General features: G+C 39.4%; 2 protein-coding genes across 8 annotated transcripts in view; one reads left to right on the top strand and one right to left on the bottom strand.

Annotated features, from left to right (window-relative positions):
* rc3h1b (ring finger and CCCH-type domains 1b) overlaps positions 1 to 1,020 on the bottom strand; it is a 34,196-nt gene extending 33,176 nt beyond the window's left edge. For 3 of the 5 annotated variants that reach the window (XM_077204584.1, XM_077204727.1, XM_077204643.1), the window contains exon 1: positions 858 to 1,012. The gene's annotated coding sequence lies outside the window, so the exon portion shown is untranslated. Of the gene's footprint in view, positions 1 to 857 lie in introns of all 5 variants that reach the window. The other 2 variants (XM_077204593.1, XM_077204789.1) reach the window with 1 other exon arrangement.
* LOC143712872 (uncharacterized) lies at positions 396 to 15,955 on the top strand. Of its 3 annotated transcripts, none has more exons than XM_077204813.1 (11): positions 396 to 448; positions 3,285 to 3,358; positions 3,887 to 4,818; positions 5,458 to 5,527; positions 5,909 to 6,049; positions 6,487 to 7,688; positions 8,045 to 8,165; positions 9,269 to 9,488; positions 14,599 to 14,720; positions 15,271 to 15,443; positions 15,560 to 15,955. In XM_077204813.1, exons 3-11 carry the CDS (start codon positions 3,888 to 3,890, stop codon positions 15,751 to 15,753), a joined length of 3,174 nt encoding a protein of 1,057 aa, XP_077060928.1. In that variant the 5' UTR covers positions 396 to 448; positions 3,285 to 3,358; position 3,887; the 3' UTR covers positions 15,754 to 15,955. The 3 variants fall into 3 exon arrangements, with proteins under 3 accessions (XP_077060928.1, XP_077060937.1, XP_077060947.1); XM_077204822.1 differs by having other exon boundaries at positions 403 to 448; positions 3,871 to 4,818; XM_077204832.1 differs by lacking the exon at positions 396 to 448 and having other exon boundaries at positions 3,135 to 3,358; positions 3,871 to 4,818.
* The last annotated feature ends 1,388 nt before the right edge of the window (positions 15,956 to 17,343 follow it).

Genomic DNA, 17,343 nt, shown 5'->3' with positions numbered 1-17,343 from the left:
ATAGTAATTCTGAAAGTATAAGCTTTGCATGAACTCGTTTGATAGTCACGTATTCAAATTAACCCCATTTACCTGCCACAAACAATCCAAATTGATTAACAGATTAATATTGTGTTCTCCACTGTCCATCTCAATTAGCTATCAAGCTAACACAATGTTCGCTGGCTCTTGTGTCTATCTGGGCTGAATACGTTAGCAGCAAATACGCCCTCTTTTAATTCCTAACAGGGATTGTAAGCATAGAAAAATAATTAAACAGACTCAAATGTGTGCTGATGTGAGATTGAGAGATTATAAATGCGAAATATACGATCCTTTTATGCTAAACCTCAAGATATCCCGCGATTATGTAACGTTAACACAGCAAACGCTGAACCTGACCAAAACGCTGGATTATTAACGTTATCCAGCCAACTGTCAAAACACCGCAGCGGAATCATGGCATGTGGTAAGCGTATATGCAAATACATAATCACGTGGATTACTGTAAACAGCTATTTTTGTAAACGGGGGCCCATGTAAACACAGCTTTCAGTTTAGCAACCTAAGCTAATAAGCTACACTGGCTAACGAAATTGCTATTTCAATCGAATACACCGCTTAAACCAAATTTACTGGCAAAGCCAACGCCAAAAAATAGATGTTTCACGGACGAACCACCGATTAAGCCCCGTGCTGAACGAAAAATTGCTTAAACCGAAGCTGCACAAGGCTAGCCGGGCGGCTAAATGCTGCAATCGTGCTATCAGGTTAGCCAGCCGTGTGCGGTCCACACCCAGAAACTAACACATAATACACGCAAAACCTTAACCGCTGTTCTGCATCCCACAGGCGCAAGAAAACAAATGCACACTCACTCGCTCATTCTTTACTGAGTATCAGCTATCTTCATCTTTTCTTAAGAAAACGCTTGGTTATTTCCTCGGTCGCCATGTCGACCGTTAACGGGTTGCCGAAGTAGTTCGGGAGTTCCTCCTCGCGCACAACTACCAGCAGAGGCAGCGCTCGAGTTCACCGAACGAGTGAGTAGCGGGCGCCCCCTGTGGCCGAGCAGAGCAGCGCGCTGAAAACACACACACACACACACACACACACACACAAAATAAAATCATGCCTGGGCAAATCGTTTCTATGACATAATAAGTATGGCATACAATTCATAATTATAAGAAAGCTCAAAATCGATATACTACGTCATAATTATGATAGAAAAGTCATATTTATTAGAAAAAGTCACAATTATGACAGACGAAATCCGATAAAAAAGTTGACAAATTTTTTTTTGTTGAAAAAAAAGTATTAGATTAAAAGTCGAAATTCTAACCTACCAAGTCATAATTATGACAGCCTAAATGTCATTATTGGAACATGAAAATTAGAATGATGACATACAAAGTCATTATGAGATAAGTAAAGTGAAAGTTAGCCTATAACATAAACAGATGAAATTAAGGCACAGTAAGTCATATTTATTAGAAAAACAGGGGAAATTATAACATACTAAGTCATAAATATGACAGAAAAGTAATATTTATGAGAAAAGAAGTCACAATTATTACACAAACAGACAAAATTTACATATAGTGTAATATTTATAAGATTAAACAGTTGACACTATAAAAAAAATCATAAGTAGGCCTATTAGATTAAAAGTCGAAATTCAAACATACCAAGTCATAATTATGACAGCCTACATGTAATTTTTCGAACATGAAAATTGAAATGATGACATAATGATCTCATTATAAGATGAAAGTCGAAATTATGACAAAACGTAGGCTAGTTATCACATAAATGATGAAAATTTAAGATGAATTTAAGAAAAAAAGATGAAATTACGGCAAACTAGGTAATATTTATTAGATAAATAGACATGACATAAGGCATAATTATGGCATAAAAGTCAGTTGGAACATAAAAATGGAAATTATGACATTAAAAGTCATAATGTAATAAAAGTCAAAATTATGTAATAAAAATTTAATTATGACAAAAAATAAAAATTATGACATAAGAAGATGAAATTGTGACATTTATAAGATGAATGGAATCTGACATAAAACATGAAATAATGACAGTCTACAATTATGAAATTACAATATAAAAGGTTGCAATAACAAACCAAATCATAATTATAACTTTTTATATTATTGGTTCAGTTTTAAATATAATTTAAATACATTTTACGCTATGCACATTTACACTTACACTATGATTTTTTAGTGACTTTTAAAAATAAAAGTAAAATTTTTTAATTATAATATAATAATCATATAATAATCATAATTAATTATAATAATCATAATTAATGACAGACGAAGTCTTTATTATAACATAAACTCTATTTATGAAATATAAATAAAATGTTGAAATTGACCAATTTTTTTTATTTTTAATATCATAATTTTTACTTTTTTATCCCCTTATGTGACAGAAATGTAAATGTAATTTTCCATATAGACAGAGTTCAGAATACAGTTGTCACACTGTGATTATTCCTTCTCTCAACTGTCATCATTCATGTTCACATCCTCTCTCTCTCTCTCTCTCTCTCTCTCTCTCTCTCTCTCTCTCTCTCTCTCTCTCTCTCTCTCTCTCTCTCTCTCTCTCTGGAAAATGTCCAGTGTGTAGTCCACATTCGCAAAGATATTTGAGAAAGACTTTTTTGCAGCTACACTTTTTGGGAAAATCAGCTTACATAATATGGCTGACTCATAGTTTCATATTGACAGATTGTTTTGGATGGTATATATATAGTATATAAATGGGCTAAGAAGGTGTGCAGGCAGTCTTCATGAGTTGTGCGTCTGTGTGTTGCATGCTCATGATCATAAAACAATCCTAGTACATTTAATTTCTGTTGTTGTATTTTTCAACACTGGGAAATTTTCAAAGTTCTCAGGTAGATTATCTTTTTGCACAACTGCAATCAGTAGCATCTCTCAAAATACTTGTTCTGTCACACTTGACCTTTACATACTGAGTGCACTTTTTAAATACTGCTTCTGTGAATTGTACCAACTTATGCAATGAAATGCTACGGTTGACATCAAAGGAATTAAAGTACGCATTTATTTTCCATTTTTGTCTAATCCGTCTGATTTCTGCGGGGATTAACAGACCAATCATGAATATTGAGCGAGCGCTTTATAGGTTAGAGATGGAATCTACCATCAGGGGATGCGCAGTGATAGGTGCTGGTGACAGCTGAACGAAGAGGAGCATCATGGGAGTAATTCCTCATTTCAACGGATGACATTTGTTCTTGTTTTCGGCCATTCAAGTATTAAAAGGGAGGCAGGGATGATTTTGCATGAACTGTAACAGACTCAAATGGACCATCAGTGAAAGGATTAAGGTAAGATGTTATACAGTATATAATAGTATACAATGCCATGTAATAATTTAATGACCTATATATTATAAAATAATAATATATTGTTTTTATTATTTATTTTATTACAGATATTTTTATCTGAATAAACCTATGCAGAAATATTGCAATATCTTACTTCTTATAACTTTATTTTAGGTACTAATACATACATACCGGAGATCTGTCCGTGTATAATTACATCAGTTCCAAAAACAGATCACTTAAGGAGTGATAAGTCTGTACCAATGAATTCACAATGCATTCATTGTGATATTTGTCATTATCTTCAAGAGAGTGTAACCTTGTCACGAACTTGCACTAATTTCACATAGATCGGTGTGGGGAATCTAACACTATGAAAGTACTGGTGTTATGCAAACTCTTACAAAGTATGTTGTGTGTAAGAGGGATTCAAAAAATATTTAATCTACTAACATGGAATCCCTGAACAGCGACTCAGTCTGCTTTATCTTGTTGGCATTTTCTCTTTAAAGTGTCCCTTAATTGCAGAATGGAGGAGGAGACAGAAGATCTCTCTGGGACATATCCACTAAGAAGTGTGGCAGAGCTACCAGATGACCCTCAAAGTGGACCATCCACTGATCTATTGAAATCCAAAGCAATAGGTTCAGCAGTTTCTGCCCTGCAATCTAAAGTCAATGCAGTGTCCCAAAGAAGGTTAAAGGCGGCGGAGAGAGGTGATCTATTACCAGAGGATTCCACAGAAGGGTCAGTGAGGAAATCCCAAGACGATGAAGTTCTTTCTCCTTGTCAAACAGAATACACCGAGCAGAGCAATAAGTCAAGCACTCTGCAAGAAGTGCTGGAACCCAACTCTGGGATGGAAGGAGAAAAGGAGACTGGCAGCAAAAGTGGGAAAGGCAGCCCATCTCAAGGTGTGCCAGAATTGTCCCGTGGGCTTTGTGAAGGGTCTAGCCTGGAGAACATTGCAGTGGGTGGTGCTGGTGAACCTCAAGGTGACACTGCATCAAAGTCAATGACGTCTTCTCCTAGGCACTGGGCTCCTCCCAAGGGCTTTTGGCGAGTGGCACGACCAGAGACGCTATTTCTCAATTCAGAGAGTTCCTCCACACTGGCAACTGCAAAAGATGTACCTCCCACAATTGAAGAGGGTCCAAAACGGAAGCCAAAACTAAAAACTGTTGGTGCACTTGTTCACAAGGAGTTGCAAAGGTCTGACAGCTTGGAAAGTGCTTTTCATAGGTCTCTCCAGAAGGAGATTGGAGCAGCAGATACAGTTGGTGGGCTGTGGAAGGCAGACAGTTGGGAGACTGTGTGCTCCAGAGGAGGGTCTTTGTCTGTTGCAGAGAAAGTCGAGATGAACAAGACATACTTTAACCAATATCAAGTTGAGGCCATTGAGATCACAACCTCCATGCGTCCAGAGGGACAGTATCAACCACCAAAGGAGCCACACAGAGGTAAGACCTTGGCTTAAAGGGATAGTTCTGTCATTTACTCGCCCTTATGTTGTTACTTTCTTTCGTATGTGGAACACAGTAGAAGATATTTCGAAAAATGTTCAATGCTGTTTGGATCCTCATGTCTTCTTATTTTGGGTTCCGTTAATTGCCTTGTGCAGTTTTTCACTGTATACATGATTTAACCAGCATTAGACACTCGAGGGTCACTGAGCCAAAACTCACAGAAGGGAGGTTAGTATGATCTCTCAGAACAGATGTGCCTGCCTGTCACTGTAATTACAGATGTGGGGGAAGGGTTGGGGAAGGGTTTGGGAGAGAGTGGAGCAGTGGAGATAATAGTGTTGTAATACTGTACGACGTAGGGGTAGTCTGAAATCTGCCGGCTTGGTTTTCTGGATGTTGTGTAACACCGGGCTGAGCTCTCTGGATCGGAAGGCTACAGAATAATGGTTCAGTGTGTTGCACATAGCACCCTTATGTTGTAAGTGAGAAATTATGTGATATTGAGTTCAAAATTATATTTATTTGTTGCAAGTTTTAAATACTTATTCAAATGATATCACATATCAGCTGGGTTTTTGAAATCTGTGTGCTTGAGTTTATTATTTTACAGCAAGTCATTATTTTTTTTTACAGATTTACCTCCCTACAAAGTAGATTATTGGGACTCAGCAATTATTGCAAAAGAGCCTATGTTTAACTATAGGTAAGAGACATTGCACTCAATCAAACACATTATTGAATACGTTTGTTCATTTGCACTTAGCTGTGGTAGACCTCTGCCAGAACACAAATCCATGTGAAAGACACACATCTTTTTTTAAGATTAAGGCATGCACATAACATGCCCATGATAGAGATTATATAAACAGATTTGCGCTTTGGCATTCTATGTTTATTTCAGATTTGTGGAAAGTATAGTGAAAGATCATCAATATTGACAGTCTAATGTTCAATATTGTACACACACATGCAATTACAAGGTGTACTTTTGTAGGTTTGGATTACTGTTGAGACATATCAAACATTTTGAATAATTATTTCATTTACACGAGAGAGTGTCAAATTCTTTTTCTGTTTTGGACAGACCTCCGATCTCCACCGCTGAAGTAACTCTCAGTCCACGACATGAACAAGCAAAGCGTTTGTTAGAAAGAGCTCGATTCAAAGCACGTTCTCAAAACCCTAAGAGTGAAACCCCCACCTGCCCTGGTCAAAGAGAAGGCCTGTAAGTCACCACAACACTTTTAATTCCCTTCTTGTTGTCCAACATCATGGGAATCTATTTACAGTCATATATTAATTATATCACTGTGAAAAAAAAAACAATGCAATACTTTCTAAAGTCATTAGCCATATCCTGTGATGCACATATATATTAATTTAAGCAATTCATTCAGAGTTGTGTTCTTGTGTTATATAATTACATGAACTGCACATAACACATATTTGTCAAGCATTTTTTATTAGTCAGTTTCCTTGAAACACAAATAAAAGTTGATCAAAAGCCTTCGTTTATGTACTTCAAATGAATGGTGTTTGTTTCTATTCAGGTTTGAATGATAATTATGTAATATTATGCAGTGATGTAATAGAGATAAATAATACAGACAATGATTGCAGACCTCCGTGTATTCTCTAAAAGCTCTTGTATCTGCTTTATAGGGAGCTCTTACCAAACAGTGTGTCATCTACCCTGCACAATGCTGTTCTTGTCACGGCTCAAGAGGAAGTGATTTCACCTCTTCAGTCAACGGACGTCCGTGGAAGGAACCATGAACGTGGGGTGCGCTCGCGTCGGTATGGCCAGTCGCCCACAAGAGTACGTTTCGAAGACGAGTCAGAAAAGGAGGCTGAGCGACGATACCTGGAGCGGGTGCGTGAACGCGGGCCAGTGGTGGTTGAGAAATGTCACTCCAGCCAACAGATAAAGGGGGATCCGGTGTACAATACTCAGGAGGAAAGCAGGGGCAAGGCAATAAACTGGGTAAATGTTGGTATTCCTGTGGCCATATTAACCAAAGAGGGAGAGTGTTTGGCTGCCATGGTGCCAAAGGACGAAATGCTCAGGACATGTGAAACCTGTGGAAGCATCTTGAGACCTGCACAGACCACAGATTGTCCTTCCAAGCCAATACACAGTATTGTAGATTCCCGGGAGAAGGCAGTCCCTCGATGGGTCAGCCCTAACCAATCATGCCGCCGAACCATCCATCCAACCCTCATGGAAAGGATAACTTTTAGTGGAGGCGTCAGCCTGGCAGAAAGTGTAGGGCGGGGAGGTGTAGGAGGTGCAGGTGAGAGCACGTCAGCTTTTGGGAAGCTTCGAAGAAGGAGCAGGAAAGGAGAAAGCAGAGGTGAAACCATTAATGGACCTTATGCTCGAAGTCAGGATCTATGGGCTCAGAGAAGGAACTCCAAAACCCGGTCAAGTCTGGAGGATCAAACTACTCCCTCTAAAGTTCGGAAGATGTCTGCACAAGGCACTACAGACACCTCACCTGACCATGAGAATAAGGATCTCTCCAGCAATGTCAGGGACTCTCCTCCTCACCTCCCCATCAAATCGGCTCTAAAATCAGGTTCTAAAAGCCGTCCTACAGGGCAACGGGTGGTCAAGCTAATGCCCTCAGTTCAGTACCGTTTAATTCACCTTGACCACCAGGTGGATGGAGGCTCTCACCATGAAAACATACAACCTGATGAGCACCTCAGTGTCACTCTCAGTGCCTCCCCTCAGGTTCTTCCTGTCACCTCAGGACTGACGTCTTGCAACAGACCATCCTCTCTCAGGTATTCCTCATCTATGCTGACAACAGACCTCCAGGCTTTGACAATATGGGACTCTGAAGGCGACCCAGTCACTGGTAAGTTTACTTGAAACAAGATCTCAAATGGTGAAATGTGGCAACCCACTAGCCAACTCAAAACAACTAGGTCAGGATGTCAGACCAAAAAGTTTTAAGCTGAAACCTTGATGCTTTTTTCCTGTGTTCTATCAACCATGTAAATTAAGCATACAATTGAAAATTGCCTGAAAAACAGCTAGTGAGACACTGCCTCTAAATGAACAACAGATTTACAAATAACGTGATTCCGAACTGATTTACTGATTCCAACTCCAACATGGTTTGCTCATTCATTTGTTTTGCATCAGATCATTTGTTAAGTGAGTGTGTCTGTATGGATCCCAGAAGCACTTGCACAACTTCTGTTTCCTCAGATTGCCGCCCAGCCTTGAGAGCTATGGGAATGTCCAAGGCAGAAGACCTGAGGGCAGAACTTCTGAGAGCAGAGCACCGAAAAGCTGAAATACATTGGGATGACAGTTTAGCTGCGTCTAGGTAAGCTATATCATAAGAGATCCCTTACCCTACAATGTGTAATATTATCTATGTGCTATAGATAATTGCTGATTTTATATGTTTACATTTGCATCATAGTACACAAAGCATTAAGTACACAAAGGTTCCTAAAGAGGTCAAACTCACCTGAAGGAGTTTCCTTAAAGTTACCTTATAAATGGATGGGTTGAATATAACTGGTAGCCCAATGTGTGGTGTGAACCCACCCGCAATGCAACCTTACTAAATTGCTTCCATTATAATCAATGAAGTATCCACTGTCTACACTGCAAAAGTTGGTTAATTCAAAAGATAAATTTCGAACATTACAAAATAAATCTATTCATGCTGCACTGCATGCTGGATACCTTCATAGTACATATGCAATGTTGAAATACAGTATGATATTGTAGATTTTATAAGATATTTCCAAGAGTGCAGTTAGATACAAGAGAATTCTTACTGTGGAAGTACTGTGAAAGTAATGCAATAATTAACCTGGAATATACTGTAATTTCACTCTAACATGTTTGACAGTGATATTTTTACCTTCTGAGAACTTGTGAAGAGCTTATAAAATGTGTAACTGAGTCAAAACAGTGGCAGGAATTACTCTGTCATACTCACAAACTACTATCTGCTGCAGGGAGATGTCATTCCGATGCCTGTACTTAACTGTAATGGGCAACCGTAGCTCCTATGACGAGAAAAAATATATGCTTGAGCATTCTGTTCTTTTTAGGGTCGGATCTTGTGTCATCATGTCCTGTTTTTGGTTAGTTTAGATTTCTCCATGTTGGGTTCATATTTCAGTTTATCTGCACCAGAGTTTGTTTGAAAGTAAACCAAGACCCATCTTTTCAGAGGTCTCTGTCTGTTTTTTTGGTGCGCACCAGAGACCGGATGGCAGCGTTCAGACTTATTCAAGTGAATCGAAATAACTGATCAAACACATCAGAGTTCGTTTTAATGGAACCAAACCTGTGAACAAGTGTGAACACACTCTAAGCCTTATTGATAAATGCATTACTTCACAAGATAAATTTGTACTTTTATAGTCATTTACAGCACTCGTGAATTTCTTCCACAACTTCTTTGTGTAGGAGAACAGGGGAGCGAGAAGGGAGGACTAAGTTATCCCTACGTCGCTTTTTCTCAGCCATGGGACTAAACAGTATGGGTAAGATGGTAAAAGGCAGCCGGTCCAACAGCATGGAGCACCTTTGTTCCCCGAATGCCCGCTACAGTTCTGCCTCCCCTAGCCCTACACACAGAGGCCTTGTCCCTCTGAAGAGGACCCCCTCTCTCCAGTCTCTCCACACAGTGAGTTCCCTTCTTTGTTAAAGAGTTAATTCACTTACAATATAGAGATCATTTGGACTGTATCTCTGGCTTTGTTTAATGAAATTGAAAAACATATTGTGGCAAGCAGGGCGAGGCCGAGGGCCGTGGGAGAATGGCGCGAGGCCGATGGCGCTCACTAGTAATCACGCCACCGGCCTCGCGCCATTCTCCCACGGCCCTCGGCCTCGTCCTGCTCACCACATATATCATGCTATTTGCTGACCTTAATACATCTGCAGAATGATGTAACGACACACTATGATCAGTCTGGTGGACCAAACAGAACAAACTAGAAGCAAATGTATTCTATTTATGGAGGCAAGTTGACATAAAATGCATCTTTGCTGAATTTAATTGAGGCAAATTGGTTATAGAAAATATAAATATTGGATACTAAAGGCTGTTTGACACTGACAGATGCTGGACATGGGCAACAGACACATTCATTGGGTTTTGTTTGCACTGGTCGCTGCTTGTTTTCATAGACTGAACATGCTGATTCGTCATATGTCGAGTCAATACTATACTAATAGGAAGAAAAGCGTATAAATAGTATAATTTGGTTGTATATGTTTATGCACCATGCTGGTATTTGATGTATGCTGATCTGATTGTATTACAGTAATTTTGAGAATGCTTCAATCCAGCTTTGCCATTGCAGAAATAAAATGTATTTTAAAATATACAAAAGTAAAAAATTATTATTTTAAAATTATTTATAGTTATTTTAAATTGTAAAACATATTTAAACATTGTACTGTTTTTATTGTATTTTTGATCAAATAAATGCAGCCTTGGTTAAGAGACCACAGACTTTTGAACAGTAGTTTATTTATTTATTTTTATTTTGGGGTGAAAAATGACATGTTTTCATGAAATTCACTCTGTAATAAAAGTACTTTAAGGGATAGTTCACACAAAAATAAAAAATCTGTCATTAATTATTCATCACCCTCATGTCATTCCAAAACCATAAGACTTTTGTTCATCTTCTGAACACAAATGAAGATCTTTTTAATGAAATCTGAGAGATTTCTGCCCCTCCATTGATACTGGAGAACTACCACTTTGACACTTCAAAAAGTTCATGAAGAGATTGTAAAATAAAAATCCATATGAATAGAGATATTTTATATTATTCAGATATAAACATTGATCATTGACTATAAACAGAAGCTCAACCAAACCTGCTTGATGCAAAAGAAAGAACCTCATTGGTTCTTGCAGAAGCTCAAACGTGCTGCGTAACACAAGAATGAACCTCATTGGTTCTTGCAGAAGCGCAAACGTGCTGCGTAACACAAGAATGAACCTCATTGGTTCTTGCAGAAGCTCAAACGTGCTGCGTAACACAAGAATGAACCTCATTGGTTCTTGCAGAAGCGCAAACGTGCTGCGTAACACAAGAATGAAACTCATTGGTTCTTGCAGAAGCGCAAACGTGCTGCGTAACACAAGAATGAACTACATTGGTTCTTGCAGAAGCGCAAACGTGCTGCGTAACACAAGAATGAACCTCATTGGTTCTTGCAGAAGCTCAAACGTGCTGCGTAACACAAGAATGAACCTCATTGGTTCTTGCAGAAGCGCAAACGTGCTGCGTAACTCAAGAATGAATCTCATTGGTTCTTGCAGAAGCGCAAACGTGCTGCGTAACACAAGAATGAACCTCATTGGTTCTTGCAGAAGCTCAAACGTGCTGCGTAACACAAGAATGAACCTCATTGGTTCTTGCAGAAGCGCAAACGTGCTGCGTAACACAAGAATGAACCTCATTGGTTCTTGCAGAAGCGCAAACGTGCTGCGTAACTCAAGAATGAACCTCATTGGTTCTTGCTGAAGCTCAAACGTGCTGCGTAACACAAGAATGAACCTCATTGGTTCTTGCAAAAGCTCAAACGTGCTGCGTAACACAAGAATGAACCTCATTGGTTCTTGCAGAAGCTCAAACGTGCTGCGTAACACAAGAATGAACCTCATTGGTTCTTGCAGAAGCGCAAACGTGCTGCGTAACACAAGAATGAACCTCATTGGTTCTTGCTGAAGCTCAAACGTGCTGCGTAACACAAGAATGAACCTCATTGGTTCTTGCAGAAGCTCAAACGTGCTGCGTAACACAAGAATGAACCTCATTGGTTCTTGCAGAAGCGCAAACGTGCTGCGTAACACAAGAATGAACCTCATTAGTTCTTGCAGAAGCGCAAACGTGCTGCGTAACACAAGAATTAACCTCATTGGTTCTTGCAGAAGCTCAAACGTGCTGCGTAACACAAGAATGAACCTCGTTGGTTCTTGCAGAAGCTCAAACGTGCTGCGTAACACAAGAATGAACCTCGTTGGTTCTTGCACAAGCGCAAACGTGCTGCGTAACACAAGAATGAACCTCATTGGTTCTTGCAGAAGCGCAAACGTGCTGCGTAACACAAGAATGAACCTCATTGGTTCTTGCAGAAGCTCAAACGTGCTGCTTAACACAAGAATGAACCTCGTTGGTTCTTGCAGAAGCTCAAACGTGCTGCATAACCTAAGAATGAACCTCATTGGTTCTTGCAGAAGCGCAAACGTGCTGCGTAACACAAGAATGAACCTCGTTGGTTCTTGCAGAACCTCAAACGTGCTGCGTAACCTAAGAATGAACCTCATTGGTTCTTGCAGAAGCGCAAACCTGCTGCGTAACACAAGAATGAACCTCATTGGTTCTTGCAGAAGCTCAAACGTGCTGCGTAACACAAGAATGAACCTCATTGGTTCTTGCAGAAGCTCAAACGTGCTGCGTAACACAAGAATGAACCTCGTTGGTTCTTGCAGAAGCTCAAACGTGCTGCGTAACCTAAGAATGAACCTCATTGGTTCTTGCAGAAGCGCAAACGTGCTGCGTAACACAAGAATGAACCTCATTGGTTCTTGCAGAAGCGCAAACGTGCTGCGTAACACAAGAATGAACCTCATTGGTTCTTGCAGAAGCTCAAACGTGCTGCGTAACACAAGAATGAACCTCGTTGGTTCTTGCAGAAGCTCAAACGTGCTGCGTAACCTAAGAATGAACCTCATTGGTTCTTGCAGAAGCACAAACGTGCTGCGTAACACAAGAATGAACCTCATTGGTTCTTGCAGAAGCGCAAACGTGCTGCGTAACACAAGAATGAACCTCATTGGTTCTTGCAGAAGCGCAAACGTGCTGCGTAACACAAGAATGAACCTCATTGGTTCTTGCAGAAGCTCAAACGTGCTGCGTAACACAAGAATGAACCTCTTAGGTTCTTGCAGAAGCGCAAACGTGCTGCGTAACACAAGAATGAACCTCATTGGTTCTTGCAGAAGCTCAAACGTGCTGCGTAACCTAAGAATGAACCTCATTGGTTCTTGCAGAAGCGCAAACGTGCTGCGTAACACAAGAATGAACCTCGTTGGTTCTTGCAGAAGCTCAAACGTGCTGCGTAACCTAAGAATGAACCTCATTGGTTCTTGCAGAAGCGCAAACGTGCTGCGTAACACAAGAATGAACCTCATTGGTTCTTGCAGAAGCTCAAACGTGCTGCGTAACACAAGAATGAACCTCATTGGTTCTTGCAGAAGCTCAAACGTGCTGCGTAACACAAGAATGAACCTCGTTGGTTCTTGCAGAAGCTCAAACGTGCTGCGTAACCTAAGAATGAACCTCATTGGTTCTTGCAGAAGCGCAAACGTGCTGCGTAACACAAGAATGAACCTCATTGGTTCTTGCAGAAGCGCAAACGTGCTGCGTAACACAAGAATGAACCTCATTGGTTCTTGCAGAAGCTCAAACGTGCTGCGTAACACAAGAATGAACCTCGTTGGTTCTTGCAGAAGCTCAAACGTGCTGCGTAACCTAAGAATGAACCTCATTGGTTCTTGCAGAAGCACAAACGTGCTGCGTAACACAAGAATGAACCTCATTGGTTCTTGCAGAAGCGCAAACGTGCTGCGTAACACAAGAATGAACCTCATTGGTTCTTGCAAAAGCGCAAACGTGCTGCGTAACACAAGAATGAACCTCATTGGTTCTTGCAGAAGCTCAAACGTGCTGCGTAACACAAGAATGAACCTCTTAGGTTCTTGCAGAAGCGCAAACGTGCTGCGTAACACAAGAATGAACCTCATTGGTTCTTGCAGAAGCTCAAACGTGCTGCGTAACACAAGAATGAACCTCTTAGGTTCTTGCAGAAGCGCAAACGTGCTGCGTAACACAAGAATGAAACTCATTGGTTCTTGCAGAAGCGCAAACGTGCTGCGTAACACAAGAATGAACCTCATTGGTTCTTGCAGAAGCTCAAACGTGCTGCGTAACACAAGAATGAACCTCATTGGTTCTTGCAGAAGCTCAAACGTGCTGCGCAACACAAGAATGAACCTCATTGGTTCTTGCAGAAGCTCAAACGTGCTGCGTAACACAAGAATGAACCTCATTGGTTCTTGCAGAAGCTCAAAAGTGCTGCGTAACACAAGAATGAACCTCATTGGTTCTTGCTGAAGCTCAAACGTGCTGCGTAACACAAGAATGAACCTCATTGGTTCTTGCAGAAGCTCAAACGTGCTGCGCAACACAAGAATGAACCACATTGGTTCTCGCACGTCAAGCAAATTAGCTTGAGCTTATGTTTATTATATCTGATGTGCGTGTTGATCAATGTTTATATCTGAATAAAAGCCTATATTAAATCTGTTCATCATATAAAGTGATTGAGTCTCTTCACAACTTGGACTAAACCGTTCAATTCATATAAATTAGTTTTATGATCTCTTTATGAACTTTTTGAAGTGTCAAAGTGGTAATTGCGTAGCGGTCAATGGAGGGACAGAAATCTCTCAGATTTCATCAAATAGATCTTCATTTGAGTTCCGAAGAAAAATGAAAGTCTTACGGGTTTGGATCAACATGAGGGTGAGTAAATGATGACAAAATTTGCATTTTTTGATGTTTTTAAAACTATAATACCCATATAATGTCAGAGGTTTGAACGTGTCAGTAAAATCTTAGTTTATCAAAATGTCAGTTGATGCTATTTACATATGTTTATTCATTAGAAAGACAGTGTTTTAAAGCTTCAGTGTTTCTCTCTGCCACCAGGAGTCTCCTTTGGCTCAGTTACGTAAAGCATCTTCTGTCCAGAGTCTACAGTCCCCGAAGAGGAAGTTTGAACGTTCCACCATATTAGGAGAGCTACTACTGCCATTGAGTTTGGCACCAAGGTGTGTAATATTAAATGTGATAAAGTCTCTATACATTTTTAGTATTAAAGTCGGCATGAAATGGAAGTTTCGATAGTCTTTTCTTCCCTATTGTGACGTATATCTGAGTGAATGAGGGAATGTAAAATGAGAAAAATGTATGGTGAGACTTGATGTCTTCCTTCGGGAATTGATTGTGTCGTAGAAAGTTCGAAGGTAGATCTAAATGCCAGTTTGCAGTCAGTCACGGAGGATATTTAGCCCCACATTACGACATACATTATAAAGGTAACAGGCGTCGCTTCGATAGCGAAGGGAGGTTAACATTCTTTGATTAAAGATTACGAGGGCATATGAATTTTAAAAAAAGTGTATAAAAAATAATGATGTCCATGGATCAATTATTTATAATAAGCACTGCAATATTCTGTACAAAAAAATAGTACATTTTGATTTCATGGTTACTTTAAATGCATACTTCATGCCTCAGATATGTAAACTCTGATTCTGCTGTTAAACCATATTTGGCTATGCCAAATTTCTGATTGGGCTGTTGATTTCTGAGTTTCAGGCAGCTTCAAAAGGAAGAGAGCATAGAGGAGGCACTACAGGATTCTCGAGGTCCACTAGGGCGGCTGGTGCAGGCCTTTCCTGATGGGACTATATTGATAGAGCTTATCAGACCTGCCAACAATAGACCCTTTGGCTTTGTCATCTCTAGGGGTAAAGGAAGACCAGACTCAGGTTAGTTCCCCCACATTCGCCTCCATGACACCCAAAACCCAAACCCTGTATAATGTATGAAACTATTCAAAGCATTTAAAGGTCTTTAATCAAAATCTGTTATGCTGGTTTCATAGGTATATATGTGGAACGGGTCGGAGACAGTGCCACAGAGAACACCTACACTGGACTTCTGGGTGTAGGAGATGAGATTCTAGAAGTCAATGGAGAAATCATTGCTGGACTGACCCTAGATCAGGTTACACGCCTCATGACCCGTGACAGCAAAGCCACGATCCGAATCCTTCCACATTCCTGGATCAAGCACTGATACATTTGAGAGGCTAAATACAGAGCATGGAGTTATACAGATAAGATCAAGTATAAAGGAAGGTTTACAAAGCACTGACTGAGATGACTTTAACACAGTAATGTTCTTCAGTCATGGGTTAAGAAATCTAAAATGTCTTTTTGCAATGCTTTGTTAACAGAGCAATAAGAAATAAAACATTTAAAACATGAGGGTTTTTAAACATACTTGCCACTTGGTCTTTTTTAATAATTGTAATGATTTTCGTTGTCGATGGATGGATGGATGAATGAATGGGAGGATTGCTACCTTGAAAATGGAAGCAAAATAAAGTAATAAGCTGTCAACAACACAAGCATATGCTGATACAAAATACCAAATTAAAGATACTTGTGCATGTAATATGTTAAATGGATATTTCACCAAAAAATTTAAATTCGGTCACCGCTTGCATTGTAGAACACAAAAGAAGATATTTTGAAAAACGTTGGTAACCAAACAGATTTTGGCTTCCATTATAAGGATAAAATGAGACATTTTCAAAATATCTTATTTTATGCTCAAGAAATGAAGTAAAACCGGTTTGTGACAACATAAGGGGGAGAATTTTCTTTTTTGGGAGAACTATCTCTTTAAAAAAAAGCTCATTAGTAATTACCTTAAATAACTGACTATACTGCAAGTCCCACACATTAAACTGTACAGACAAACATGACATGACATTCATCACGCTGAAAATAGAAGTTTAAGTGCATTGCATCTTGGGATACAGTATCTCACGCAGTGTAATGTGTTTGCTACACATTTTAGCAAAAGAAGCATGTCATACTGTAGGTTTTCCATAGATGAAGAAAATCGGATCACTTAAGACAGAATACATGCACAATTCTAAGAATAATGTCGTATGATATTCCAATCAGGAGCATAATTTTAAAGACATGTGTCACTTTCTCCATCTGCTGGCCAGTTCTCATAAATGCAACTTTAAATTGTGCAGTCCAATTCTCACTATTAATGTTGCTTATATTAGCATGCATATCACTAGGATATTGGCTGTTTATTAGTACTTATAAAGCACATATTAGTAATGCCTTATTCTGCACGACCATATTCTACATCCTTTAATCACCCAATAACAGGATTAACTAACTATTAATAAGCAGTAATTAATAATTTATGAGGTTTAAAGCTAGTTAATAGTGAGAATTGGGCCCTAATCTAAGATGTGACCATCATATTATATTGAATCAAGTTGTATTAATAATTTGCATTATTTTTCAACCAGCCCATGTGGTTAATCCAGCCCTTTAATATAAACATCCTCTTCAAATAATTTTTATACATTTTTTGTGAATTTAATGAATTTTGTCTTATAACACATGCTCATTGAATATATGGAATGATTAGGAATGAAAATGATTAGGGTACACTACAAATTTTTTTCTTTTTTTTTTGTGCGTGCCTTTATTTATTAATTAATTTGCACCTAAGTGAATGCTATTCTTTTACACTCAAATGAGCGCACTTGCGTATATAGGCTGAGCACACTCAAACCTCCCCAGTCAGTGCGTCTTCACCTCTCTCACTGGTATCCTATAGTACGGCATGCTT

Source organism: Siphateles boraxobius, unplaced genomic scaffold (genome assembly GCF_051911475.1).
Source record: "Siphateles boraxobius isolate OS27281-9 unplaced genomic scaffold, OSU_SipBor_1 1, whole genome shotgun sequence".
NCBI lineage: Eukaryota > Metazoa > Chordata > Actinopteri > Cypriniformes > Leuciscidae > Siphateles > Siphateles boraxobius.
The sequence above is the reverse complement of the archived record's forward strand: the minus strand, read 5'-3'. Positions and strand labels throughout refer to the sequence as shown.

Excerpts from the sequence above, each read along its gene's own strand:
- LOC143712872 (XM_077204813.1), top strand. The coding sequence starts at position 3,888 with ATGGAGGAGGAGACAGAAGATCTCTCTGGGACATATCCACTAAGAAGT. Across the intron at positions 5,528-5,908 it reads GAGCCTATGTTTAACTATAG|ACCTCCGATCTCCACCGCTG; the intron begins GTAAGAGACATT and ends TGTTTTGGACAG. Across the intron at positions 9,489-14,598 it reads CTCTCCAGTCTCTCCACACA|GAGTCTCCTTTGGCTCAGTT; the intron begins GTGAGTTCCCTT and ends CTCTGCCACCAG.